Raw genomic sequence first — 27,545 nt, forward strand, 5'->3', positions numbered from 1 at the left:
ACTGTAGAATTTGTGAAATTTTTTTTTGTGGTCATTTCTTGGGGCTTGAACTCAGGGCTTGGGTGCTATCCCTGAGCTTTTTTACTCAAGGTGAGTGTTCTACGACTTTGAGCCACAGCTCCACTTCTGGTTTGGGGATGGGTAACTGAAGATAAGTCTCACGGGCTTTCCTGCCTGGGCTGGCTTTGAACCATGATCCTCAGATCTCAGCCTCCTGTGTAGCTAGGATTACAGGCGTGAGCCACTGGCGCCCGGCATATGAGAACGTTTTGTTGCAGAATTTACTCAGGGACATCATGACTCCAACAAAGAGGAACATCAGTCATTCCTTGCTATATTGGGGTCACGTATTGCAGCTTCACCATATTGTGGTCTTTCTCGGGATTTTGCGGAATATAGGTGTTTGTATATTTGATTTTAATTATTTTTGCCTTAAAATTTAAAATGTAATTCAAATGTATTGAAATATTATAGTATGTATTTCATCAGCAGATGAATACCATGTTGTACACATGGGAATACAGCACACTGCTACTGCTTAAGTAGGCCAAAGTGAGATTGTACACGACACACTATTGGCTGATGAAACCGAAGGTGCCCAACCACAGCACTGTTCTGTATCCTAGGTGCTGACTGGCTCCATGACCACAGATAGCATTGGTCGGCTTGCTCTCCTGCACTGTGCCCACGCATTCAGCATCTGTCCTTGTCCACTTCACAGCGACATCTGATTGCTCTGCATAGTGTTGCTCTGTGGTGGTGTTTTTGTGACATTTTAACAAAAGTTTGAATTTATTTCAAGCCCTATGATGCCACCCATTCTGTACCTTCTAAGGCCTCTGGCAATGAACTCAAAAACCAGAGGAAGAGGCTGTTAGAGAAAAGGTGGAACTTCTCAACATGTTAAAGGAAGGCAAAAGCTATGCAGCTGTAGGCCTCCATTACAGGATCAACGAATCTGCTGTTCACTACATACAGAAAGACGAGAAGAATATAAGGTCTACAGCAATGACTGTTAACAAGACCGCAAAGAGGGTGGCCACTTCCCGCAGTAAGGCCATTGTGTGGATGGAGTCTGCATTGCAGACACTGCAGGAACAGTGTCCCCCTGGATACCAGTGCCATCCAGATGAAGGCCAAGAAACGTTGATAGTTTTGTGGAAAGCACAGACATTCACAATGGTGATGAGGATGAAGGCGATGACAATGCAGAAGCAGGACGTGGAGTTCTTCTCCCACCAGACCAAACCCATTCAGCGCTAGCAAATCTCAAAGACACATTGGACTGAAGAGCGTTTCTGTGCACGGAGAAACTGCCTCTGCGGATAAAGCCAGAGCCAAGGAGTATGTGAGTGACTTGTTCAAATCCATCATCGAGCAAGGGGGCTGAGTCTGAACAAGTTTTGAAAATGGATGAGACAAAGTCAGCAAGTGAAGAGGGCACTGCACCACCAGCCGAAGCGCCTGATGAAGCGGTGCCTTCGGAAGAGCTGCGATGCGCTGCCTGGTCATGCATCACCTTCAACGCCATTAGCACTGCACAGCCACGTAATTCATGGTCTTCATCATTCAAGCTGTAGTACACTTCACTGGTGAGTTCTTATATACACTTTTATGTTGTTAAAATTGTGTAGGCTTAAGAGTGTAGAAACTGAGCATGGATGCGGTTATAAGTGTGGGAAAGGTTCATAAGAGTGGGAAAGGCTTATAGGATAGTAGGAAGGGTTTATAAAGCCTTAATATGTGATATACAAATAATAAATATAAGGGGCTGGGAAGGTGGCTCAGTGGTAGAGCGCTTGCCTTGCATGCCTGAGGCCCTGGGTTCGATTCCTCAGCACCACATAAGCAAAAAGAAAAAAGCCGGAAGTGGCACTGTGGCTCTAGTGGTAGAGCTCTAGCCTTGAGCTGAAGAGCTGAGGGACAGCGCCCAGGCCCAGAGATCAGGCCCCACGACTGGACCAAAAAAAAAAACAAAAAACAAATAATAAATATAATGCTACTTTGCAGATTTTCACCCATCACAGGGGTCTCTGGAACATAACTCCTAGGATAGATGGGGGATCACTGTAATTTGAAAGGGAGACAGAATCTGTAAAATAAATGGATTTTCCCAAATTCTTGGGATGATGTTTCCAATCAAAATACTAATGTGTTTTGGTAAACTTAAAAACTCAAGCACAAGGTGCCAGTGCCGGTGGCTCACACCTATACTCCTAGCTACTCAGGAGGCTGAGATGTGGTTCAAAGCCAGGCCGGACAAGAAAGATCCATGAGACTCTTATCTCCAATAAACCACTCAGAAAACTGGATGTGATGCTGTGGCTCAAGTGGTAGAGCGCTCGCCTTGAGCTAGAGAGCTGAGGGACAGTGCCCAGGCCAAGTTCAAGTCCCATGACAAAAAAAACAAAAACAAAAAAAACTCAAGCAAAATCAACCCAATGGCACTCAATCATCCAGTCTAAAGGCACCACTGGCCTTTAAACAAAGGGCAGAGGGCAAAGAGGGTCTGCTTGACAGGCCAAAGACTACCTTTGGAATCCTTGTCTCTCAATGAGCAAGGTGAGCTAACCACTGGAGACACCAATGCATGCAATCTGTGAAGCTGTGACCATCCCACTGTTAACAGTCTGGTAACTGGGTTAGGTTAGCGAACAGGTTATTACCCAGCCAGCAATCCCAGCCAACTTTTCCCTGGCTCCAGACCCATGCCATTTCTCTCATAGCAGATGAAAACTTCGCTCAAGAGATGAACAAAGGGGCTGGGAAGGTGGCTCAGTGGTAGAGCGCTTGCCTTGCATGCCTGAGGCCCTGAGTTCGATTCCTCAGTACCACATAAACAAAAAGAAAAAAAGCCCGAAGTGGCGCTGTGGCTCAAGTGGTAGAGCGCTAGCCTTGAGCTAAAGAGCTGAGGGACAGTGCCCAGGCCCAGAGTTCAGGCCCCATGACTGGACCCCCCCCCAAAAAAAAGAGATGAACAAAGTCTTGAAGGGAATACTTAGCAGACCTAAATGATCCAAACATCTTTTGGAAAAGAGAGGCACAGGGCAGCTAGTTTAAGAGATCAGCAGCTGAACAAAACAGTAGACACTTTTAAGTGAGGTTGTACAAAAAAGATTTCTGGAAAATAGTGGATTTTTATCATAAATTGCAAATGCTATTCACTACAAATGAGAGGAAGTCTTCCACATTCCAATGCGGTAGTTTTCCTACATCCCAAAATAAACAGATCGACATTCAGGTTTTGCCAGGGTGTCCTAACCAGCTATTGGCTGAACCAGCCGGTGTTTTGGTTCGCTCATAGGAGCACAGCTACAGATCAGCACCTACACATTATTTCTCTACACATTATTGTTCTCTCAAGTGTGAATTTCCATGTGTGTAATGAGGAGAAAAATCCATGTATTTCAATCATGTACCTCTGCTCGCTCTGCAAGTAAGAAATGCCTAGACATTCATTTTTCTATCACTGTCAGGAAAGTGGTCTGCCTACTGCAGTCCAACATAAAAAAGAAAGTTCCTGAGCACAGGAAGTCTGGATGCTACCCGAGGTAGAGCCCTTTAGGATGTCCTCAATCTTTGGGAATTTTTTTTTTTTTTTTAAGAATTTGAGGTTTCAGGGGCTGGGAAGGTGGCTCAGTGGTAGAGCACTTGCCTTGCATGCTCAAGGCCCTGGGTTCGATTCCTCAGCACCACATAAGAAAAAAGCCGGAAGTGGCGCTGTGGCGCAAGTGGTAGAGTGCTAGCCTTGAGCTGAAGAGCTGAGGGACAGTGCCCAGGCCCAGAGTTCAAGCCCCACAACCGGACCCAAAAAAAAAAAAAAAAAAAAAAATTTGAGGTTTCAGCCAGGATAAGTAGAGATCTAAATGTGGATATCATGAGGTTTTCAAATGTCTGTATCTCTCAGGAAGATGAGGAATCCAAACTTCCTCATGAAACTTCAGGCTGAGCCAGGACCTCACTTCTGCTTTGGCTCTTACATGCCGAGTGTGTTCTCTCGTGCCGGGTACAATTTGACAGCCGACCAAATCTTCTCCCACAGTTTTTGCAACCATACGGTCTCTCGATCTCATGAGTCTGCAAGTGAAGCAGGAAGTCTTCGTTGTTAGGGAAAGTTTTCCCACAATCTGGACACTTAAACATTTTCTCCCTGACGTGGATTCCTTCGTGTCGACTCCGATGACAATTCTGACGGAAGGTCTTACCACACTGAGAGCAGGAGTAAGGCTTTTCTCCTGTGTGGATTCGTTCATGCTTATTGAGGTTTGTTTTATGGTTGAAGCTTTTCCCACAGTGGCTACAGTCGTAGGGTTTCTCACCTGTGTGAGTCCTTTGGTGGGAAATAAGATAAGAGCTTTCACTGAACTGTTTGCCGCACAGGGGACAAGTGTACCACCTTCTCGTTCTCCGATTACGAGTAAGGGAAATGACGCTGATGTCCACGTATTTAGAGAGCTCCTCCAGTGGAGTATCATTTTTAATGGTAACTAAAAGATTTCTCATTTTCCTTTGCTGTGGAACAAGTGCATGTAGTTTTTCTTCTTGGCAACCCAGAAGTTGCTCAGGGAATAAGGAATAGTCTGTTCCATCACTATCTGAAGATTTTTCCCTCCAGTCTTCCTTCTGCAGATCTTCACCCACAAGATCACTCTCATTGACTGCTAAAAGAGAGAATGATATAGTTTTGAGGTATACGACAACACTACGGAATAAAAGAAGTCCGAATTCCTTATGAAATAATAAACTTGAAAGTCAGAATCTGACAGGTAATCATTAGTGATCTTTTCTACTCTTTTTTTTTTCCTGCTGTTTTTCCAGTCCTCGTTGAACTCAGTGCCTAGGTGCTGTCCCTGAGTTCTTCAGTCAAGGCTAGCGCTCTTCTCTTTTGAGCCACAGCTCTACTTCCAGTTTTCTGGTGGTTAACTGCAGATAATAATCTCATGGACTTTCCTGCCCAGACTGGCTTGGAGCCATGATCCTCAGATCTCAGCCTCCTGAGTAGTTAGGATTTTAGTGTGAACCACCAGTGCCCAGCTACCTATTATTTATTCTTTGTTTGTTTGTAATACTTGGTTTTAACTCAGAGCCTTGTACTTGCTTGAGAAGCTACCAATAATGGCTCCTAGTCCTTTTGTTTTTAGTTTTTAAAATAAGGTCTCATGCTTTTGTCTATGGCAGCTTCTAACCAAAATCACCCTACTTTCTCACCTAAGTAGCTGACCATGGACTGAAACTTCTGACACTGCGAACCAAAATAAACATCTCCTGCCTTTGTTTCTGTCAGGTATCCTGTCAGTCACAAAAAGCTGACTAACACATGGGGCTAGAACTTGCTCTGTTCTTCTTCCTTTCCATTTTCCTGGTTAATCATATTATTTTCCTAATTGAATTCCCGATCAGACTGTCTAGTTTTAGTGAAAAATTTACTCATAGTTTAAAGGGATTACAGCAAATTCATAAATCCATTTGGGGAAAAAAATGACTTTTTTTATGAGGTTGAGTCATCCTAGCCAAAACCATGTTCTTTCCATCATTCAAACCTTCCCAAGTTTTCACATAAATTATATATAACCCTTGTTTATCCTATTTATCTTACATGCTTCCTTTGTACCTTTTAGTGATTACTCATTGCGGTTATGAACACTAATTTAATTTTACATCCCTTTGCGCTACTAAATGCTCTTACTATTTACAATGAATTTTTAGGCATTCTCTAAGGTTTCTAGCTACACAAGTCTATCAATATAAATAGTGGAAGGTTTTATCTTATCTTTCCCTCAATGTCTAATGCATTTCTTTCTCACTTAACTGAATATCAGAAACACAAAGCTTAAAAGTAACATGAGGGTAGATTTCCCAACTGTATTCCCAATTCGAGTGGGAATGTCTCCCATTAAAATACTCTTTAGAAGCTGGGTGCTGGTAGCTCACACCTGCAATCCTAGATACTCAGGAGGCCAAGATCTGAGGATCGTGGTTCAAAGCCAGCCTGGGCAGAAAAGTCCCCATGAGACTTTTATCTCCAATTAACCAGCAGAAAACTCGAAGTAGAGCTGTGGTTAAATGGTAGAACACTAGCCTTTAGTGAAATAGCTCAGGGACAGTGCTCAGGCCCTGAGTTCAAGCCCCATGACTGACCAATCTCCCCCCACCCCCTGCCGCAAAAAAAAAGTAGTATTTATACAATGTTTGTGACTGATTCTAAGCCTAAACTATCAGTATCATGTTATAGGGAGAGAGAAGGGGTAGAGGAAGTAGGGGAAGGAAGAAAGGTGAAAATTGAGTCTCACAGCCCCAAGCAAATGTCTCAGGCACCAAAGCAAATGCCAGCTGTGTTGTCTGCAGCGGAAACTGTGATCCAAAATAAACATCTCCTTTTAAGTTGTTTCTCTATGTGTTTTCTTACACTGATGCAAAGCTGACTAATATATGGAGCAAGGGGTTCTCTGCTCTTCCTTTTCCCCCTTTCTAGTTAACTGCACTTACTTTTTCCAATTAAATTTATCACTGTTTAGCTCCAGTGGAAAAACATTAGTGCTACTGTTAAAGGGTCAATTATTAAAGTGCTTTTTTACAAAGACAAGAGATCTCTCCACTGACTGGCTCTAAGTATAGGGAAAATGGCCACCATAACTCCTCATGGAATAAAACATGTATAGGCTCTGACATACAGAATTAAACAAAAAGAAAATGTGTGTGCAATTAGTACTTCAAAAGCTGCAGAGATGAAGGAATATGCTTTTACAAGAGCACACAGTCTGAACACACAAAGGACTAAATTCTTACCTAATAATGTCATCTCCCCAGTATCGTTCCTTTCCTTCTCCAGGGTGGAGTGATGAGCAGGATTCATGCTCACACATTCTTCTTGAGAATGAAATACATTCAAATCCTCAAAGACCACTAGCTCCTGAAAGAACAAGAGGCCTACTTCCTTTTAGTAAACTGAGGTTTCCTGGTAGCCCTCGTAACAAAGACACAAAGATTAAAGGAAAGGACGATGAATCTATACCCTAATACAAGATAGATCCTAACTCTCCTAATACAAGGACAGTGAGGCTTCGAGGAACCAGAAAAAGGGGAAGAGAGACAGTCAAGGAAACTAACTCTCATCAGGTGTTATACATGGTAAGGCTGCAAGAACAGAAAAGGTGATGTACCTCAAGATAACCAAAAAAAAAAAAAAAAGCCAAACCCACCTCAGAGTCAGCTTCAAAACATAGAGACACAGTCTCCTGTTTCTGCTGGACTCCTTCTCTGGGCGGAATCTTCACTAAAGGATGAAGATGAACTACAGAAAGAAGTTGTAGTTAGTGAAAAACCCAAAAGACTATTAAGAGACTATTATAAATACCTTGCTATCCTTGCTCCTCCTGCAGACAACTCACAGCTCTTTCTGATCCTGTAAGCCATGACAGAATTGAAATGGCCACGGTGAGAGTAAGCCTAGGGCCTTCAATCTAGGATGGGGATGGGATCTTCTCACTATGAGTAGGATTCAACTATCAATGTTTCAAATTTCCCAACAAAATCATCATAGAAGAGCTGGAGGAGCAAAGTGTAATGATACTTTTAGGAAGCCATATTTTTTTTAATGTATATGGGTTCTGAGGCTTAAACTCAGGGCCTTGCAGTCTCACTCAGAGCGGATGTTCTACCACTTGATATACCTCCACTCATAAGCTTTTGTGGGTTAACTGGAGATAAGATTCTCAGACATTTCTGCCTGGGCTGAGTTCAGACTGGGATTCTAAGATCTCCGCTTCCTGAGTAACTAGGATTATAGCTGACATTTCTTTTTTTCTCTTTTGGTCATGGGGCTTGAACTCTGGACTTGAGCAGTGTTCCTCAAATCTTCACCTCAAGGCTAGCACTCTACCATTTGAGTCACAGTGCCACTTCTGGTTTTCTGGTGGTTATTTGGAATTAAGAGTCTCATGGACTTTCCTGTCTGTGCTGGCTTTGAACCGGGAACCTCAGATCCCAATCTCCTGAGTAGCTAGGGATTACAGGCATGAAGGCACCCAGCAGATTTTTTTTTTAAATAATGATATCTCAATGTATTAAAATGGGCTCCTTTTGCTGAACACCAGTGACTCACACCTGTAATCCTAGTTACTTTGGTAGGCTGAGATCTGGAGGATTGAGGTTTAATGCCATGAAAGTTCACTTGACTCCATCTCCAAAAGAAACCACCAAAAAGCATGGCAGATGTGTCTCATGCAGCAGAATGTCAGCCTAGCAACTGTAAAGCTCCAAGTTCAAACCCTAGTACAAAAAACAAAAACAAAACAAACAAAAAAACTAAAAAAAAAAAAAAAAAACTAAAAAAAAATAGTGCTTTTTTTTTTTTTTTAAACTATCCACTATCCTAATTTAAATTCATGGAAGTCTATCTCCCATTACTTAAGGGCCGCCTTTCTCTTCTGGTGAAACAATCACATATTTCTCACCTCTGTTCTGGTGGCTTGAACTCGCATCCTTCATAATAAGGAAGGTTTCCTTGACTTTCTGACCAGGCTGGACCAGGTTTGGCTTGGGCAAGAAGTTAAGGAAGTGATACATCACCAGCTGCTGAATGGTCTTCGACTCATCTGTGGCATCCTCAAGTTCTTGATCCAGCCTGGAGTCTGGAATAACTCTTAGTATAAAGGATTTCTTTTGCTTTGGGGATGTAGGAACCACTTTTGTAGCCATTATGGCTTGCAAACAAAAGCACTTGTGGGGGAGGGGGCGGGAGGCGCTTCTAGAGTCACTTTTTTTTTTTTCTAGAGTCACTTCTTAATGAAGGAAATCTGCCAGAGAGCCAACCTGCAAACACAGAAACCACGGATTATCCACAAGGCAAAGTCATGACTGTGGTCTAATATACAGTTAGGGTGACGACATCTAAGACTTAAACCAGAAAAGAAAGACAACTCGGGTAGAGCGATCATAACCTGAAATGGAAGGTATCTGATCAGGATACTTACAGGAAGTCCTTAAAGGAAGACTTTTGAGTATGAAAACCAAACCTTAAGAACCAAGCCAAAAGGAGCAAAGGCAACCAAGGGCCAAGGGCCACCTTCACGGGACATACGACGTGCCAAATCCACCGTGTGGAGTCGTTTAACCCATGCTTGTACAAAGAGTAATGGTCTTAAAGACCCAGGAAATCTGAAGGAGGCCCGTGGGGGGGGGGGGGGGCTGTGGATGACGCGCGTCTGACTCCATGCTGGGGCCTGTGAGGTGTCCACCCACTGTCCAGCCGGCTGCTCCCCACCACCAGAGCCCTGATGCGTGGGGCAGGGGATATCACACCGGGGCTCACCGGGCCAGGACCATTCTGGACCTTCTCTGATCGGCCCAAGAGTATCTGAGGGCGACACCCGGCCAGCGGCACCGCCTGGGGGAGGGCTCGGCCCCCAGCCCACCCTGCCCACCCTCAGCCCACCCCCAGCCCACCCCAGCCCGCCCCAGCCCGCCCCCAGCCCGCCTTGCCCGCCCCCAGCCCGCCCTGCCCGCCCCCAGCCCGCCCTGCCCGCCCCCAGCCCACCCCCAGCCCACCCCCAGCCCGCCCTGCCCGCCCCCAGCCCGCCCTGCCCGCCCCCAGCCCACCCCCAGCCCGCCCTGCCCACCCCCAGCCCACCCCCAGCCCACCCCCAGCCCGCCCTGCCCACCCCCAGCCCGCCCCCAGCCCGCCCCCAGCCCGCCCTGCCCACCCCCAGCCCGTCCCCAGCCCGCCCTGCCCACCCCCAGCCCGCCCCCAGCCCGCCCTGCCCACCCCCAGCCCGCCCCCAGCTCGCCCTGCCCACCCCCAGCCCGCCCCCAGCCTGCCCTGCCCACCCCCAGCCCGCCCTGCCCACCCCCAGCCCACCCCCAGCCCGCCCCCAGCCCACCCTCAGCCCGCCCTGCCCACCCCAGCCAACCCCCAGCCCGCCCTGCCCGCCCCCAGCCCGCCCCAGCCCGCCCCCAGCCCGCCCTGCCCACCCCCAGCCCGCCCCAGCCCGCCCCAGCCCGCCCTGCCCACCCCCAGCCCGCCCCCAGCCCACCCTCAGCCCGCCCTGCCCACCCCCAGCCCGCCCTCAGCCCGCCCTCAGCCCGCCCTGCCCACCCCCAGCCCGCCCTGCCCACCCCCAGCCCTCCCTCAGCCCGCCCCAGCCCGCCCCAGCCCACCCCAGCCCGCCCCCAGCCCGCCCTGCCCGCCCCCAGCCCGCCCTGCCCACCCCCAGCCCGCCCCAGCCCGCCCAGCCCACCCCCAGCCCGCCCTGCCCGCCCCCAGCCCGCCCCAGCCCGCCCCCAGCCCTCCCTCAGCCCGCCCCAGCCCGCCCTGCCCACCCCCAGCCCGCCCTGCCCACCCCCAGCCCTCCCTCAGCCCGCCCCAGCCCGCCCTGCCCACCCCCAGCCCGCCCCCAGCCCACCCTCAGCCCGCCCTGCCCACCCCCAGCCCTCCCTCAGCCCACCCCCAGCCCACCCCCAGCCCGCCCCCAGCCCGCCCCAGCCCGCCCCCAGCCCACCCTCAGCCCGCCCCCAGCCCACCCTCAGCCCGCCCCAGCCCGCCCTGCCCACCCCCAGCCCGCCCCTGCCCACCCCCAGCCCACCCCCAGCCCACCCCCAGCCCACCCTCAGCCCGCCCTGCCCACCCCCAGCCCACCCCCAGCCCGCCCCCAGCCCGCCCTCAGCCCGCCCCCAGCCCGCCCTCAGCCCACCCCCAGCCCGCCCTCAGCCCACCCTCAGCCCGCCCTGCCCACCCCCAGCCCGCCCCTGCCCACCCCCAGCCCACCCCCAGCCCGCCCTCAGCCCACGCCCTGCCCACCCCCAGCCCGCCCTGCCCACCCCCAGCCCGCCCTCAGCCTGCCCTGCCCACCCCCAGCCCGCCCTGCCCACCCCCAACCCACCCCCAGCCCGCTCGGCCCATCCTCCGCCTCCCGAAGCCGCCCCGGCCCGGTCCCCGCCCTTTGCAACGCTCACCTCTCGGAGCGCTCCGTTCCGGCCGCGCGCTGCAGCCAGGCGAGACTCGGCTCCGAGAGAGACCAGGAAGCCAGGCGGGAGGGGCACGCCCTCCTCGGACGCCGGGGCCGCACTGCCTTCTGGGAGGCCTGGCGCTTCCGCGGGGTGACGTCACATCCGGCGGCGCGCGCCCGCGTCGGGAGCCGGGTCTCCGCGCTGGGAGCCCGCGGGGCGGCGGCTCGCGCCCGGTGCGAGGGCTTCTCCGAGCCCGCGGCCGGCGAGGCCCGCGGACGCCGTCGTCTCCGTGGCTTTTTATGAGAGGTAGAAAGCGTAGAGAAGGCGAGCGCCGTGCGTGGCGGCCTGCCGCGGAGGCCTCCTCTCCGGCGGCGGCGGCCGGCGCATCCCGGGCCGGGGCGGGACCGGCAGCGCCGCCACCGCGCTGCCCGCGGGAGCGTCTGGGCAGGTCCGGTCCTCGCGTGTGGTCGGCCCGCGTCACGGCTCCTGAGGCCCTGGCTGCGGCGGCGCCTGGGTTCGAGGATGGGATCGAAGGACGGGGCAGCGTGGCGGGTGGGGCTGGGGACCTTCTTCCACACACCCGCCCCCCAAAAGGAAAAAACCCGACAGCGTTTACGCTGGACTTTGTATCTTTGTTTTTGTCGGTCGTGGGGCCTGAACTCTGGGCCTGTCCCTCAGCTCTTCTGCTCAAGGCCAGCGCTCTACCACTTGAGCCGCCTTCCCAGCCCCGCCCGGCTTTCTTAAGACATTCTAGGCCTATCTTCTTGTCGTGTCTCGGGTGTCGTTGTCACCACTTGTCTGGGTTTCCCTCGCCTCCCCCCCCCCCCCCATACTCAGTTCATGCCCAGGAACGCAATCAGGTTTAGGACAATATGTGTGCAGGGTTTGATGGGAATCTGCCTTGTTCCAATAAGTTCAGTGTTGGATGGCCCACCAACTACCTTCCTCCCACACCTTCCTGACATTCTCCAGCCCTGAATCTTAATCTAAATGTGAGACCCCACTCCCCCACTCCCCACCCCTCTAATGACAGGCACCTGAGTTACTCCAAGCAGGCCACAGTAGGTTCCTGGAATCAGGTTTTGGCCATTAGCACAAACACTCAAGGCACATCCTGAAACTCCTTTCAACTTTTCAGCTACCTTCTACCCTACTCATACCTAGGACCCTACTTAAGCTCCTCCACCACTGCTGCTATTACACTGCCTGACTTTCCTCAAGTCACCATGGCAACCGTCTTTAACCTTCATTAACGTTTCATCTGGTCTGCTGAGCTCTGAATCCTTCATCTGCCTCATTCTTGCCTTTCACAGACATCCCTTTTCCCTAACAGGATTTGCCTTCAGTCCTCTGTACATAAACACCAGCATGCATTCCTCTCTTCTCTCCCACTATCTGATCTCTGCCTTCCACCCTCTTTTTTGAACTTGTAATCTTCCTGCCTCTGCTTTTCATTCTTTTTTGGGGGGGTCCGGTTGTGGGGCCTGAACTCTGGGCCTGGGTGCTGTCCCTCAGCTCTTCAGCTCAAGGCTAGCGCTCTACCACTTGAGCCATAGGTCCACTTCCGGCTTTTTTCTTTTTTGCTTATGTGGTGCTGCGGAATCAAACCCAGGGCCTCAGGCTTGCAAGGCAAGCGCTGTACCACTGAGCCACCTTCCCAGCCCCAAAGACTGTTGTTTTTTTTTTTTTTGGGGGGGGGTTCTGGTCGTGGGGCCTGAACTCTGGTCCTGGGCACTGTCCCTCAGCTCTTCAGCTCAAGGCTAGCGCTCTCTGCCTCTGCTTTTCAAAGCTAAGATTTGTATAGATATGTGCCACTTCACCTGGCTAACACTATTACAATAATAATCAGCCAGTACAGTATGAATACATCCTGCTTTGCCTATAGTGCTTTTGTTTGCTCTTTTATCTATGCACATTCACTGGACAACCTCATTTGCATCTTCCACAGTTATTTAAACATTGTAAATTCTGGCCTAGGTGATTATGTCACTACATCTTAGTGGAGATGATATGGGTAGAACATGTAAGCTACAACACCCAATATTACACATGTTCACAAATTTTCTGATACAAACCAAGACAAAATAATCTGATATTTAGAATAAGTGGTTTTTCCACTGGATCATTTCAGGCTTTTTCATGGTATCAGTGATCAATGGAGTGACAAATGCAGTTGTGGTCTAATTGTCTACTTGATTTACTTAGGAGGTCTGTTCATTACTCTTTGGAATATTTCATTAATCCAGCCATGTAATACTTTTGTAACAATCCAGTCTGCTTAGATTTTATGTAGGTTTCCAGTATCCTTAAGACAGGGGAAGATAGAGAATGAGGTATACATCCTGGCTGTGGGGAAGGAAAATGTTAAGAGTCTTGTGCTTTAGAAGCATCTGAGAGTGCTAAATCATACACGCTTTATTACCAACAGCCATGTTCCATGTACTTCTTCCTCTGAAATCTATTACGTGTCATCAAGGTGTCATCACCACCCTTGATCACTACTAACACTTACATACCTACTTCTGCACCATCCTTGATCACTAACACTTACATACCTACCTACTTACCTACCTATCTCTGCTATGGTTCCATAAGTTCTGTGGGCAATAAAATTATTATTTTTTTTTTTTTTTGTCGGTTGTGGGGCTTGAACTCTGTGCCTGGGCACTGTCCCTCAGCTCTTCAGCTCAAGGATATCACTCTACCACTTGAGCCACAGCACCATTTCAGTTTTCTGAGTGGTTTACTGGAGATAAGAGGCTCACAGACTTTCCCGCCTTGGCTGGCTTTGAACTGCTATCCTCAGATCTCAGCCTCCTGAGTAGCTAGGATTACAGGCATGAGCCACCAGTGCCTAGCTATTTTCTTATTCTTTACATCTCTTATAGCAGCTCTAACCTATTAGTGTGTGTGTGTGTGTGTACTGGTGTTGAGCTCGGGGCCAGGGTGCTATCCCTTAGCTTTTTGCACCCAGTTCTGGTGTTCTGCTTCTTGAGCCACAGTTTCATTTCCAACTTTTTGCTGATTAATTGGAGATAACAGCCTTGCATATTTGGCTGTCAAGGCTGGCTTTGAACCACAACCCTCAAATCTCAGCCATTTGAGTAGCTAAGATTACAGTTGTGAGCCACTGGTGCACAGAGCCAACCTGGTAGGTATGCAGTTAGTGACTGTTGAATGCAAATACAAGGTCAGAAGCCAGAATGGAGGTGCAACGCTGAGCATTCAGTGAGGCCCTTGGCCACCCACTGGGCAGATAGTCAGAGGACCCATGTTCTTCCCTCCATCATGTGTCCCAGGGCTGAAGATAGGTTGAAGGGGCAAAGAGGAAGAGAAACCAGTGAATGTGTAGATGTGGGATCTGGCTGTCACATTATAAAAGGAAATGTCTCTAGCTGTGTAGTCAAGGAAGATACCAACCCTCTTTGGGGGCTCTCTTATTTTCAGTCGGGTTGGAGGAATGGTGGATGCTTGGTACTCATTTCGCTTCATCATCATCACCACCCAGTAACCATTCTCTGGTGATAAAGTCATGCTCCCCTTCCTGTTTGTGGATGTTCGGCACACTCCCAAGATCCACGCCGTCTTGTTTCCAACTTCCACCTCCCAGTAATGGCGGCCAGAGATGAAGTTAGGAGAGCCCAGGGTGATGATGCAGCTGTCGAATCTCTCTGGGCTGTCAGGCAGCCGGTCCCACTTGTTTCCAAGTCTCACGCTCATCATGTCATCAGAGAAGATGAGGTTGGGGTGAGCAGTTGCTGGATCCAGGATCACACTAGCTGCACAGAGGATCACAATACCTCTCTTGAGGGTTTGTGGACAATATTCACCTAAGACCCCCCCCCCTCCCCATCCACCAGAGACAGGGCTGCTCTTCCAGGTTGTGGTGGGGGACACACAAAGTCCCAGCAATGAACACTATGTGTCTTGATCTGAGTGAGCACTTACCAGCATGTGCCTGGGCAGCAGTCAATTCTGGAACTATAGAGAATGAAAGAGATAGGGAGGGAAAAGATTGTGAGCATTTCCATTCAGAAAGCCTGATAATTCAGACTGTCCCCACCACCAGGGAAGACAGATAAGGCTGCTTCTGCCTTGGATCCTGCATCCTATGTTAGGGTAGAACTAAGGCCTCCCAGGCACCCACACCTATCCTGGACACACTGTGGTCTAGTGAGTTAACTCAGCTAACTAGGCAGGCACAAGGGAATGCAGAGCCAAGGAGCCTGCCTTTGTTCCAGATGTCTCTATAAACAATTCCCACAAGTGCACAGCATGGGGACTGTAACAATGACCCCCGGACAGTCACCCTCTACCATCATACTCACCGTTGAATGTTTCCATTTCAGAACGTATTGCTTCTAAATGGGAGGGGGTTGGAGGCAGGGGAGGTGGGGAGGAGAGAATACAGAGAAACTGAGTTAGGCCCCCTTGATAGGAATGGACCCAGGGGAAGCTGTAGGGTCACAAAGGTTTTGGGAGATGAAGGGAAGCAAAGGTATTCTGGGATACATAGGTGTCATGTAGGAGCTAAGCAAGCTCCTCCCGTCTTACCCCAAGTCCACCTACCAGAGAAGTGTTGGATGTTCTTCTCCACAAACTCTGACTTCTTGTGGAGCAAGTGGATCTTTTCTTTCATATCTTCAGGTGTGGTCCATGGCTTAGGGATTGTCATTGCCCTTGCCCTAGAGAAAAAAGACTGTTGCCAAAGAGGGCTGGACTGAGGAGGTGGTCTAAGTCCCTGTGAGTTGGAAGCTAGGTGCAGTCTACACTGGCACCTACAGCCAAGCCTGGGTTGTGCAAAGAATAGTCCTTCCTGGACACAGTGTTCTAAACACTGGTCCTCAATGCCAGCCATAGAATGGCCTATACTGGGGAGCTTTAAGAATCATTGAGATCAAAACCACAATGAGTTTAAATACTGGCTTTTAAATGCTATTGATGTATATTGTATTTTTTGTTGGTCATGGGGTTTGAACTCAGGGCCTGGGCACTGTCCCTGAGCTCTTTTGTTCAAGGCTAGTGATCCACAACTTTGAGCCACAACATCACTTTTGGTTTTCTGGTAGTTAATTGAAGTCTCATGGACTTTTCTGCCCTGGCTGGCTTTAAACTATGATTCTCAGATCTCAGCCTCCTAAGTAGCTAGGATTACGGGTGTGAGCCACCAGCTTATGGTAGTTACTATATACCAGAGTTTTCTATGTCAAATTAACTATACTTCTCTAAACTTTTTATTTAAGTCACATGAACAGTGAGTGAGTCACAAGTTTGATTTTAGTTCCTCTTTTTGTTTGCTGTATAGATTTTCTAAATACAGACTCCTAAGTAGCTAGGATTGCGGGTGTGAGCCACCAGCTTATGGTAGTTACTATATACCAGAGTTTTCTATGTCAAATTAATATACTTCTCTAAACTTTTCATTTAAGTCACATGAACAGTGAGTGAGTCACAAGTTTGATTTTAGTTCCTCTTTGTGGTCGCTATATAGGTTTTCTAAATACAGAGTGAGAAGACAGCTCTTCCCTATCAAACCATCTAAGCAATAAATGTTACATTAAAAAAAAAAACAACAACAGAAAGCTGGGCGCCCATGGCTCATGCCTGTCATCCTAGCTACTCAGGAGGCTGATATCTGAGGATCACGGTTGAAAGCCAGCATGAACAGGAAAGTCTGTGAGACTTTTAGCTTCAAAAAAAAAAACACTAGAAAACCGGAAGTGGCACTGTGGCTCAAGCGGTAGACCACTAGCCTTGAGCTGGAGAGCTGAAGGACAGTACCCAGGCCCGGAGTTCAAACCCCACGAACATCAACAACAACAAAAGCCCAGCAGACTGCTGCTAAGAAAAAGCCCAACCTTATGCCTGGGCCCTACCCTCAGAACACCAGGACTTTCCCCCTTTCACCCCATCTCTTCCCTTGCCTGCGCGGCTTCGTCCAGCCCCAGATGCTATGCAGAGACCCTTGCTGCTTCCTTGTTGGAGGCTACCGGCATCTCTGCAGGGCAGTTTTCATAAGGTGAATGAATACAAGCTATGGGAAGCCATAAGCTGAGTTCAACAGGACTGGCCTAAATCCATTCTCCCCAGGCGTCTACCCAAGCTTTCCCTCCTGCTCAGGCTCCCATTCTCCCTGAACAAATTCCAAGAAGGCTTCAGAAAGCTGTAGGAAACAGGAGTCCTGAGTCACACCCAGGTCCCTCCTTGGACTGCCTCACCAAATACTTCCTGCAAAGCATACAGAGGGACACCAAGCGATATCTGCATACCTCTGCAAAGTGACTCCGATGTCCTAGGAGAGAAAAGAGGAAGCTCTTCTTTACCAGTGTCCCTGATGCTCTGTGCTATCTCCCAGCCTCCGCTCCTGAGCTCTTGCCTTTATTAGGACTCCCAGTTCTGTGGTGTCAGTAGTGGGAGCATCTCTTCTCTGTTCTAATTCCAATCACCCAGGTAGTAGCCCTGCCAGAGCCCACAAACCCTGCTTATTGATACCTCTCCACAATGTGAGGGCTACTCTGAGCTCCCAAGAGACCTCACCAATGGGGCCTGCGACCATTAGGTATTGTGAGTGGCCAGCTGCTACCTCTGGTTCAAGAGTGTTGCTCCCTGTCTTTGGCAGAGCTAATGGCAGTGATGGGAGCCTAATTCATTCCCACTAGGCACAGTGGGCATGTGAAGGACAAGTCCAAAAGCACTCACCTGCATGAGCTCCCATTCTGATTGGTCCTTTCTGGCCTCTAGTTCTCCAATCAGTTCATCAAGGCTGTGAATGTCCTGGGATACCTGGGTGTCATAGTTCCCCCAGGCTCTGTTAATTGTCTGGTGCAGCTCCTCTAGCCAGGCCACAAAGAGCTGCTCCTGCTGCTCCAGAAAGCATGATAGCTTCTCCAGGTGGCATCTGATTTTCTGCTTCTGGGTTTCAGTCTGTTTCTGGGGGAAGAGAAGATGGAGATGTCACAGTGTCGCAGTCTGGGCTGTGGGGTGTGGGTGTGTGTGCATGTCTTAGGACTCCCATCTCCTAGATGGGGGTAAGACGCAGTTTTTCTCAGCCTTTTAAAGGCCTGAACGCCAGAAATGGGGGTGGTATTATATGGAAGTGTGACAGTCTAAGGGTAATGAAATTGCTTCTGGAAAAAATCTTCAGTTTTATATTGGATATTCCATAATTTCCCTTAGAAAAAAAATTTTTTTGGTCAGTTGTGGGACTTGAACTCTGGGCTTGGGTGCTGTCCCTGTGCTCTTCAGCTCAAGGCAAGCGCTCTACCACTTGAGCCACAGCGCCACTCCCGGTTTTCTAGCTGTTTATTGGAGATAAGAGTCTCACGGACTTTCCTGCCCAGGCTGGCTTTGAACTACGATCCTCAGATCTCAGCCTCCTGAGTAGCTAGGATGACAGGCATGAGCCACCGGCGCCCGGCTACTTAGAAAATTCTTGTTTAAAGCCTGCAGTGCCTCAGAATGTGATCTTATTTGGAGATAGGGTTCTTGAAACTGTGCTTCATTAAGTGTTCCAACCTACTCCAACACCTTCTGGTGTCCTTATAAAATGAGCACTTTGGGGCTGGGAAGGTGGCTCAGTGGTAGAGCGCTTGCCTTGCATGCCTGAGGTCCTCAGCACCACATAAGCAAAAAGAAAAAAGGTGGAAGTGGCGCTGTGGCTCAAGTGGTAGAGTGCTAGCCTTGAGCTGAAGAGCTGAGGGACAGCGCCCAAGCCCAGAGTTCAGGCCCCACGGACCCCCCACCCCCCAAAAAAAGAGCACTTTGGACACAGAAACACACAGAGAACATCATGTCAGAAGACACAGATAACCATCCACAGGCTGTGGGGGGAGCCGTGGAGATCCTTCCCTGAGTGTCAGCCCTTCCAAAGAACACTCATTCAGACTTCTGGCCTCCAGAACGGAGAGAAAATAAGTTTCTGTGTATGATGGCCATAGGAAGCCAAAACACTGTAGTGGTCATCTTGTCTTGTCTTGGAGGCCAGGGTGGAGTTAGTATGTGCCTTGGGCATACAAATGGACAAGGCTATGGCTACCAAACCCTTCTGCAGAATGGAAGCCTTTACTCTTAAAATGTTGGGGCAGCTGGGCGCTGGTGGCTCATGGCTGTAATCCAACTCAGGAGGCTGAGATCTGAGGATCGTGGTTCAAAGCCAGTCTGGGCAGGAAATGTCTGTGAAACTCTTATCTCCAATAAACCACTCAGAAAGCAGGAAGTGGCCCTCTGGCTCAATTGGTAGAGTGCTAGCCTTGAGCTGAAGAGCTCCAGCGCCCAGGCCAGAGTTCAAGACCCACGACCGACCCAAAAATATATATATATATTGGGGCACAGGAAGTTCACAGTAACGTCTTTACTTGGGTAAATGCCTATGATCCTGATACTCAGGAGGCTGGGGCAGGAGGATGTTGAGGGTGAGGCCAACCTGACTCCATATTCAGACCTTGCCTCAAATATCTCAATAGCAGTGCTTTTTTTGTGTGTGTGTGTCAATGATTTCATGTTAACTTTTTTTTTTTTTTTTCTTGGTCGTGGGGCCTGAACTCTGGGCCTGGGCGCTGTCCCTCAGCTCTTCAGCTCAAGGCTAGTGCTCTACCACTTGAGCCACAGAGCCACTTCCGGCTTTTTTTTTCCTTTTTGCTGATGTGGTGCTGAGGAATCGAACCCAGGGCCTCATGAATGCAAGGCAAGCGCTCTACCACTGAGCCACCTTCCCAGCCCTCATATTAACTTTTTTTTTTTTTTTTTTGTCATGGGGCTTGAGCTCTGCGCCTGGGTGTTGTCCCTGAGCTCTTGAATTTAAGGCAAGTGCTTTACCACTTGAGCCACAACACCACTTTCATGTTAACTTTTTAACGTCAGTGCTCAATGGCGGCACCTGTCCATTTGAATGTCGGTGAACTTAGCTTCATTACTAGTGAACAGAGGTAATTTATTGGCTCTTCTCATTTTCTTTCTGATAGCCACCAGGAAGCTTCCTCAAAGAGGTGATATTGTCCTCAAACAATCTTTCCTACCTCCCAAGAGGAAAGGGCCCTACAGATCCACCATGTAGAATCTCAGGGACCCCCTGTTGCTTCCAGTCCCGTCCCCGCTGCAGGAGTGATGGGCAAGCCTTGGAGCAGGACTCCTTACCAGGAGGTTTCCAGTCTTCTTATCCCCCTGCCGTCTCTGCTCCTCCCCAGATGTCCTCAGCTCCTTCAGATGCTCTAGCTGCTTCTGAATTTGCTCCTGGAGAAAGAGCACTTCTTGAGACACACTGACTTCCACGAAGGGAGAAAAGCTGCTTCCAGGAACAAAATAGAGAGTGCCATAGTCGAGCACCAGGAAGAATGCTCAGGAAAGAAGACAAATAAATGTGCCTAACACCAAGGGAAGCAGAACCAAGCAGACAGTCCCTGGCTCCGCCATACCTGAGACCAGCACCTCCAGACTTCTGAGCAAGGTAAGTTGGTTAATACTGTCTTTGCTGGCCTGATGTGTATTTGTATCTACTTATAGCCCAGTAGTCCTGACTAGTGCACCCACATCCCAAAGTGCTTGAGGAAATGAAACAAGGCCCAGTGAGTTTGGTTTGTGTGAGAGAAGGGCCCCAGGCAGGGGCATTTACCCTGTATTCTGTGGCAGCTTCCTGGAGGGGGCGCACCCAGTGGCCTCGGTGCTCCTGACTCAGCCTGCAGATGAGACAGATGGCTTCCCTGTGGTCTTCACAGAAAAGCAGCTGTACCTGCTTGTGGTGCTGGCAGTGTGGCGGGGGCTGGGAGCTCAGCCCTCCAGAACCTTTCTTTGTGAGTGAGGCCTGGCACTGAGGGCAGCTGGATGGATGGCTTCCTGTGGCCTGGGGGTCCTTAGGAGCAGTGGGGGAGCTGCAGGCACCATGTATACACATGTCCTCATGCAGGTCTCCACCTCTGGTGTGACAAAGATGACATGCAGACTCTTCCTCTGGCTTCCCTGGAGAGAAAGCAGAGGAAAAGTCACTTGTACGGAAAACCCTAGATGTTTACAAGAGCTTCTGGAGCTAGAACACATGTGTTCTCCGATCTAGCCTGTCTACTTCCTTGCCTGTCCTGCCCTGACTTTTATTCAAGTGAAGCTATCAAGAGGTCACTGGGACTGAGAGCTACAGGCCAGGACTGTGACTGGAGATTTTTTTTTCCTTTGGCATTTAGGCCCATGGCCCTTTGCTGAATACCCAAGTCTTTTTCCCGCACAGATACAGACGTGTAGGATATAAAAGCCTATGAGACATGTTAACAGTGTTTGTCACACAGGCTGCCAGTGCCTCAGGTGGGAATTCCTGGGGAGGGCCACTGTGCGCCTCATGGGTAGACTGATCCCTAGCTCCTGGCAGGGTTTCTGAGAGAGTACACTGTAAGCATTTGTTGGTGGGTGTGGAATGAGGGAGCAAACGGATCACATCCAAGTTCAAAAAGCACTAAGTAAGGCAAAAAGGGCTGAGTAGGGATGTCTTTCACAAAGAAGATGTAAAAGTTATGAATGTCTCTGCCCCAAGAGCACCGACAGTGGCTTCACAAAGGCCTGCCCGCCATGGGGCTGCTGGCTGAGTTGGTGTCCCAGGGAGGCCTCAGGGCCCCATAAGCAACTGGGTAGGAATCATTCAGAAGACACACACAGAAACAAGCACACAGAATCCATTGCTCTTTCCTTCTTCTGCCCCTTACTGTCCAAGGAAGTAATGTTAACCATTCACACAAGTTTGCTAGAGGACCTTCCCCCAAAAACATTTCTATTTCTTCCCTTGTTGTAGAGTTAATTGCATGCTTAAATGGCTGCTTCCCCACCACACACACACACACACACACACTCACACACTCACACACACTCACACGCACGCACGCGCCCAAACTCAGAGTACCAGCTTCTTTTGCAATAGCATTGTAGTGGAGGAGGTCTAAATAAGGTGTCCTAAGCAGCTCCTCGAAACTTCTAGAAACCTTCCCTACATGCTATTCCCTATATCCTCTCAATGCTATTCCTCTTTGTCCTATTCTGTTGCATTACCATCTGAGGCTATGAGTTTCAGAACAAACATCAGGAGTCAGAGTGCTGGCTTATAGATCTGTCCTGGACCACATGCATGATATTCTTGTGAAAGAGGAACAAATAATTGTATTGTGTATGTAATTTAGGGGTTTTTGTAACAAAACCCCCATAATCCTGATGACTAATTCATCAATAAGAATGACCTAGAGTAGGGCACCAGTGACTCACGCCTGTCATCCTAGCTACTCAGGAGGCTGAGCTCTGAAGATCACAGTTCAAAACCAGCCCAGGCAAGAAAGGCCATGAAACTCTTATCTCCAATTAGCCCTCAGAAAGCCATAAATGGTGCTGTGGCTCCAAGTGGTAAAGCATTAGCCTTGAGCAAAAGAGCTCAAGGGCGGAACCTAGACCCTGAGTTCAAGATCTATGTCTGCTCTCCCCCAAAGAAAGACCTAGGATTTTGGTAAGAATTTCTCCCCCTAATCCTTCCACCCCCCCCCCAAAGGCAGATGGCAGTCTCAGCCCCATAGCGCCCAACAGTAATGGTGGGAAGGGGATATTTTTGCCCAGTGTTTTCCACATTCTCAACCTGGAGCCCATGACGCCTGTAAATTCTAAAGAAGGACTTCCTGAGGGTACAGGAGTACATCAACATTTGATGCAACATTTTATGAAGATGTCCGTGTATGTATTTTTTCCTGTGTCTACGGCCTGCATCAGATATGCAAAGGGACCCTGGAAGACACCCAGGTATGGCAGCGATAGAAATACAGTGCACCTGCACAGGCTCCCATTCCGAAGCATGCTAGGACTTCCAGACTCAAGGCGCCTTTCTTACCTGAAGGTGAAGTGACTTCTGGATTTGAAGACTTGTGACATACACTGCCAGTCATCTTCACCAGGGGGCCAGGGGCCTCTGGTCCCCCAATTCCATTTTCCTCCCACGATGCTGTGCATTTCTTCTCTCCAGCTGACAGTGCATTGGGAAGTGTGTTCTTGAATGCTCTCCTCTCCAGGACTACGGAACAATCTGGGTTCCTAGAGCCCTCCTGAGCCGCTGGACCCTCTCCATCCATACTGACTACTCCCTTAGGGGCGGCTACTGACTCTGAATGTGCATTTCTCTCCTGTTGAGTTTCTTCCTGAGGCAGAAGAATTTCTGGGTTTGGGGGTTCTCCCCCTCCTGATGAAATGGGAATTTCAAGACTTTTGGGACGCTTCTTTCCCGAAGGTAAATACAACTCAGATTTCTTGGATTCTTTCCTCCCCAAGGCCCCACTGCAGAGCCCCTGGAGCCTCCCTGCGGAGCTGGCATTCCTACGGAGCTGGCCACTCTCCCTCCTCTCCTTGTCCCCTGCCATGGGAGTGGGGCCTGGGCTTCTCTTTGAGTTTGGCCCTGCGACCCTGGCCGATGGCTTGCTCTGTGTGTCCTCAGGGACCTTTGGGTCCTTCCGTTTGCTCTGACACTTTTTCTGGGCTGCTCTCCCCATCTCATGTTGGGTAGACTGTAGGCTGGACACCACATCACCGCTTTGCTGTGGCTGCCCATCAACTTCAAGGCCATTTGATTCTCTTAAGCTCTTTGGCTTATTCTCCCGAGAAGAGGACCATGTCGAAGTGTCAGTGCCACTTTCTGGTATCGAATAGTCTGGAAAGACAACCAAATAAAAGACATGAAATGTTCCCACACTCAGTGGTTTAGGGTATGAAAGAACGGAAACTTTTAATTCCCTTTAGAGGATGTCGAAGAGGAAAGCACAGCACTGCTCTTACGATTGCTTTGCAGACCCTTTCTGCAAGCTCAATACTTGTGTTTCCATGTGTGTTCATTACACATGTACTGACATGTTCTCCAGGAGCAGGTGCTTCAGTCCCTGCCTCTCCTGATTCTGGTTCACAGTCAGAAACCAACTCTATTTTTAAGGCCTTTAGAAGAAGCCTGGTTACACAGGCCAGAAAGAGCAACAGATGCTCAAATGTGGTAGACAGGGCCTTTATACCCTCGGCCTGGTCTGAGCACTCCTTGCCTACTTGCCAGCAGCCATGAGGGCCAGAAAGGGGCCTGACCCCATACTTACCCTGGCTGGTGGCCCTGTGGAGTTCCTCTGCCAAGAAGCGCTGGTTGATGCCCCGCAGGATCTGTAGGGTCAGCCGCACAGCGTACTCCTCCCCATAGTGGGTGATCAGCAGAGTGGCCAACTTCACTGGCCTGGCCAGCTGGAGATGGCCTCGGGGTATTCGGGAGTGATCCTTTTCTAGGTTGGTGTTCTGCAGCTTAAACTTGAACTTCTCAAAGTCATAGGGCACCAGCTCTTCCAGGGTGTTGAGAAGGTGGTCACTAAGGGTTTTGGCCATCGTCATGCCCCAGAAAGGCTAGAGCCAGTTGTCCGTCTTCTGACAGAATAAAAAATTCTGACCTGGAGACTGAGCGTGAACCCCAAAAGACAGCTTGTGAAATAATGGGAAAGGCACAGGAAGTGCGTTGCACTGATGGGAACTGAGACTAACGGTGAACACATGTCGGGTTCCGGATGGCTTGTCCTCTCTGCAAATCAGAGGCTTATCTGTGCTTTGTCAGTTGCATGATCCCTCCCTCCCCCCTCCCCAAAGCCCAGCTCTGCCTGGAAGAGAGAGTCTGTAAGGGAGGCTCTGGAATTGGAGTCCAGACGCAGATCTGGAGGAGGAAGTGGGGATGGAGCCATGCCCCATGGTATCCAGGACCTCCATTTTCATCTGTCCATCCCAACAGCTGACCAGGCCCTTGTTTCTGGGAGCACATTTTCTGAACACATGTTGTAGGTACTTAGCAGAATGCTGGAGATACCTGAGTAGAAAGACCCACGCCCCCCAGAACTCCAAACCCAGGTTGGACTCTGGAGGTGGCTCCAAAGCTGATGTAGATCACACAGGAAGCCAGCTTCTACCTTACTCAACTACTGTGCGTGTGCACATCTGTGTGTTTTTTTTTTTAACTTTAATCCTTTGTTTTGAAAACTTTCAATTACAGGAAATGGAGAGTTACAGTATAAATCATACTTAAATGCTTTTTACCTAGATTCACCAAATGATTCTATTTAATAGTATTTTTGTTTCCCTTAAGAAAAATAAAAAGATAATAATATATCACTCCAAATTTCCTAGAAATTCTAGATATTAACAATAAAGACACAACTTTTTTTTTGTTGTTGTTGTTAGTTGTGAGGCTTGGATACTGGGCTTGGGCGCTGTCCCTGAGCTCTTTACCTCAAAGCAAGTGCTCTACCACTTTAACCACAGCACCACTTCCTGTTTTCTAGTGGTTTATTGGAGATAAGAGTCTCACAGAGTTTCCTGCCTGGGCTGGCTTTGAACGGTGATCCTCAGCTCTCAGCCTCCTGTGTAGCTAGGATTACAGGAGTGAGCCACTGGCGCCCGGCAGGACACAACAATATTGTTTTAAATAATCATATTTATCACAGCCAAAAAAGTAACATTTCTACAATAAATCAGTCCATAATCAAATAATCAGTCAGTAATCAAATTTCCCCAACTGTTCCATTGATACCCTTTCTCCAGTCAGTTCCAGAGACTCTGAATTCTCTCTCTCTCTCTCTCTCTCTCTCTCTCTCTCTCTCTCTCTCTCTCTCTCTCTATTTTTGTTGGCTATGGGATTTGAACTCAGAACTTGGGCACTGTCCTTGAGCTCTTTGGCTCAAGGCTAGTGCTCTCACTTTGAGCCACAGTGCCACTTCCTCTGAATTAATTTTAGTTGTCCAATCTCTATTTTCTTCTGTTAACTACAAAATGTCACACATTTTCTCAGCTTTTTTTCCCCTTTTAAGACACTAAGGATTTTTTTTTCATTATTTGGAGAACTCTACATATTTATGCCTGTAACTTTACATATTTATGCCTATATAAATGAAAACATTGTTTTAACATTTCTAGACTATTAAAGATATTGATGTGTTTGTGTGTGTATGTGTTATTCCTGGGCTTGAACTCAGGGCCAAGGAGCTGTCCCTGAGCTTGTCAACTTGGGCCAGAGCTCCACTTCCAGCTTTTTGGTGGTTATTTGTAAATAACATGGCAGCCTGTGCTATCCTCAGATCTCATCCTCCTGAGTAGCTAGGATTACAGGCATGAGCCACCAGTGCCCAGCCTGACATTGCCACGCCGACCCCAGTAGAGTCTGCTTAGCATGGGAAACCATCTATCAGACCATGATAGGGGCCTCGAGACCTATCTCTGAGTTTTGGGACTTCACCGAAGTCTACCTCAGAGAATGGGGCTTTACAGAAACCTATCTCCAAGTTTTGGGACTTCACCGAAGTCTACCTCGGAGAATAGGGCTTCTAAGAGGCCTACTCCTGGGAAAAGGCTGGCAAAACCCCTGGAAAAGATGTGTTTCTGCCTATCTTTTCCTCATAAGAGTGCCTATTAATCTTTTACTGTTTCTACTGTTCATTGTACTTACTCATTGTCAACGTTCCCTTATTCAAAGCTCTTTCTTAAGAGTGTTGACGACTCCAATATCTGATGAGTGTCTTAAAAATATGACTAACCCACCAGAGTTAAGTGCTAACCTGAAGCCCCTCTTATGGAGGCTAGTAGACAAGTTATAAGTAAATATAAAAGTATTGGGGGTTTCACAAAGTCACTCCAGCAGAAGGAATTGTAAGAAATTTACAAGAAGCTGTAGGCGCGGCTAGAACAGAAAGAATGTATGGCAATTGCTGAGATAACTACTTAAGAGAAAGAACTTCCTGTTACTCTCTTTCATTTGTTAAGAGACTTGCTAGATCTAGGCCTCCGTGGTGCTTACTATTAAAGAAGGAACAGGAAAGATCTTAATGGGACAGTTAAGGCCTCCATAGAAAAAAGTATAGATCTAGGCCTCCGTGGTGCTTACTATTAAAGAAGAAACAGGAAAGATCTTAATGGGACAGTTAAGGCCTCTATAGAAAAAAGTAGTGGTTAATTGGTGACAATCATCGAAACCAATTGTATTTCTTAAAAATAGAGGTAAAGCCGGAAACAAGTGCCTATCAGGCGACCAGCTGGTGACCGCCCAAGAATGAAGCCCTGCAGCAAGATTATGTAACCTTTTGCCCTTTCTTATGGAGACTTTTTGCTATAAAAGTTTGTTATCCTCTGCATTAAATCGCACTCAGCATCCACTCCAAATGTGTGTGAGTTGTCTGTTTGCCATCTCCCCATCCTATTCCAGGTTCCTCCCCTAGGCATCCTCCGTCGTCCCGACAGAACCCGGTCGCAGCATGACATTAATTTTTAAAAGACAGTTCACAGCAGAATATCCATTATTTTACACTTGTTTCCTTTTAACTAGGCAGTGGGTAACATTGATGTGCCCTTAAGATCTCTGTAGTGTAATTGGACATATTCTTTGATGGTAATAAGTGATCCAAGCTTGTGACAGCTTCTACAGCCTTCCACCTAGTAACTTTAAAATTCATTGGTGTTCCTTTCCTAAGTCAGTTTTCCTAGTGGACTGACAAACTGCTGTTTCTTTCCATGTATTGCTTTGAACTTTCTGCCTGTCCCATGAAGTTGTTGTCAGAACGTTGCTTTGTGCATGACACAAGGCATCCATCAAG

General features: G+C 48.8%; 2 protein-coding genes and 1 long non-coding RNA gene across 8 annotated transcripts; 1 reads left to right on the plus strand and 2 right to left on the minus strand.

Moving 5' to 3' along the window:
• Nucleotides 1-460: 460 nt before the first annotated feature.
• On the minus strand, nucleotides 461-11,032 carry LOC138825486 (zinc finger protein 200-like). 5 transcript variants are annotated; one of them, XM_070020117.1, is made up of 5 exons: nucleotides 10,951-11,032; nucleotides 8,454-8,811; nucleotides 7,200-7,291; nucleotides 6,787-6,910; nucleotides 461-4,658 (listed from the first exon to the last, which is right to left on the minus strand). In XM_070020117.1, the coding sequence occupies exons 2-5, from the start codon at nucleotides 8,695-8,697 to the stop codon at nucleotides 3,931-3,933; spliced, it is 1,188 nt and encodes a 395-aa protein (XP_069876218.1). In that variant the 5' UTR covers nucleotides 8,698-8,811; nucleotides 10,951-11,032; the 3' UTR covers nucleotides 461-3,930. The 5 variants fall into 5 exon arrangements, with proteins under 5 accessions (XP_069876218.1, XP_069876214.1, XP_069876217.1 ...); XM_070020113.1 differs by having other exon boundaries at nucleotides 461-4,661; XM_070020116.1 differs by lacking the exon at nucleotides 10,951-11,032 and adding an exon at nucleotides 9,301-9,312 and having other exon boundaries at nucleotides 461-4,661.
• A 77-nt stretch (nucleotides 11,033-11,109) lies between these two features.
• On the plus strand, nucleotides 11,110-27,108 carry LOC138825488 (uncharacterized). 2 transcript variants are annotated; one of them, XR_011371412.1, is made up of 3 exons: nucleotides 11,110-11,250; nucleotides 19,905-20,386; nucleotides 26,951-27,108. It is a non-coding gene; the product is annotated as an uncharacterized lncRNA (long non-coding RNA). The 2 variants fall into 2 exon arrangements; XR_011371411.1 differs by having other exon boundaries at nucleotides 11,112-11,250; nucleotides 20,127-20,386.
• Nucleotides 13,123-24,867, minus strand: LOC138825480 (pyrin-like). Its single transcript, XM_070020096.1, has 10 exons — nucleotides 24,027-24,867; nucleotides 22,787-23,596; nucleotides 20,552-20,895; nucleotides 20,077-20,172; nucleotides 17,644-17,874; nucleotides 17,214-17,236; nucleotides 15,514-15,629; nucleotides 15,273-15,305; nucleotides 14,893-14,925; nucleotides 13,123-14,723 (listed from the first exon to the last, which is right to left on the minus strand). Exons 1-10 carry the CDS (start codon nucleotides 24,307-24,309, stop codon nucleotides 14,170-14,172), a joined length of 2,523 nt encoding a protein of 840 aa, XP_069876197.1. The 5' UTR covers nucleotides 24,310-24,867; the 3' UTR covers nucleotides 13,123-14,169.
• Nucleotides 27,109-27,545: the final 437 nt, after the last annotated feature.

The sequence above is a fragment of the Dipodomys merriami genome, unplaced genomic scaffold (genome assembly GCF_024711535.1).
Source record: "Dipodomys merriami isolate MVZ:Mamm:240054 unplaced genomic scaffold, mDipMer1.0.p SCAF_137, whole genome shotgun sequence".
In the NCBI taxonomy this organism is placed as follows: domain Eukaryota; kingdom Metazoa; phylum Chordata; class Mammalia; order Rodentia; family Heteromyidae; genus Dipodomys; species Dipodomys merriami.

Bases quoted from the DNA above. Each gene is read 5' to 3' on its own strand.
- LOC138825486 (XM_070020113.1), bottom strand. From the start codon at position 8,697: ATGGCTACAAAAGTGGTTCCTACATCCCCAAAGCAAAAGAAATCCTTT. The intron at 6,911-7,199 runs GTGGGTTTGGCT...TTGTTCTTTCAG, and splicing joins GTTTTGAAGCTGACTCTGAG to GAGCTAGTGGTCTTTGAGGA. The intron at 4,662-6,786 runs GTAAGAATTTAG...TCTCTCTTTTAG, and splicing joins TGGGGAGATGACATTATTAG to CAGTCAATGAGAGTGATCTT.
- LOC138825480 (XM_070020096.1), bottom strand. From the start codon at position 24,309: ATGACGATGGCCAAAACCCTTAGTGACCACCTTCTCAACACCCTGGAA. The intron at 23,597-24,026 runs GTAAGTATGGGG...TTGTCTTTCCAG, and splicing joins CCACAGGGCCACCAGCCAGG to ACTATTCGATACCAGAAAGT. The intron at 14,724-14,892 runs GTAAGTGCTCAC...TCCTCTGTGCAG, and splicing joins TGCTGCCCAGGCACATGCTG to CTAGTGTGATCCTGGATCCA.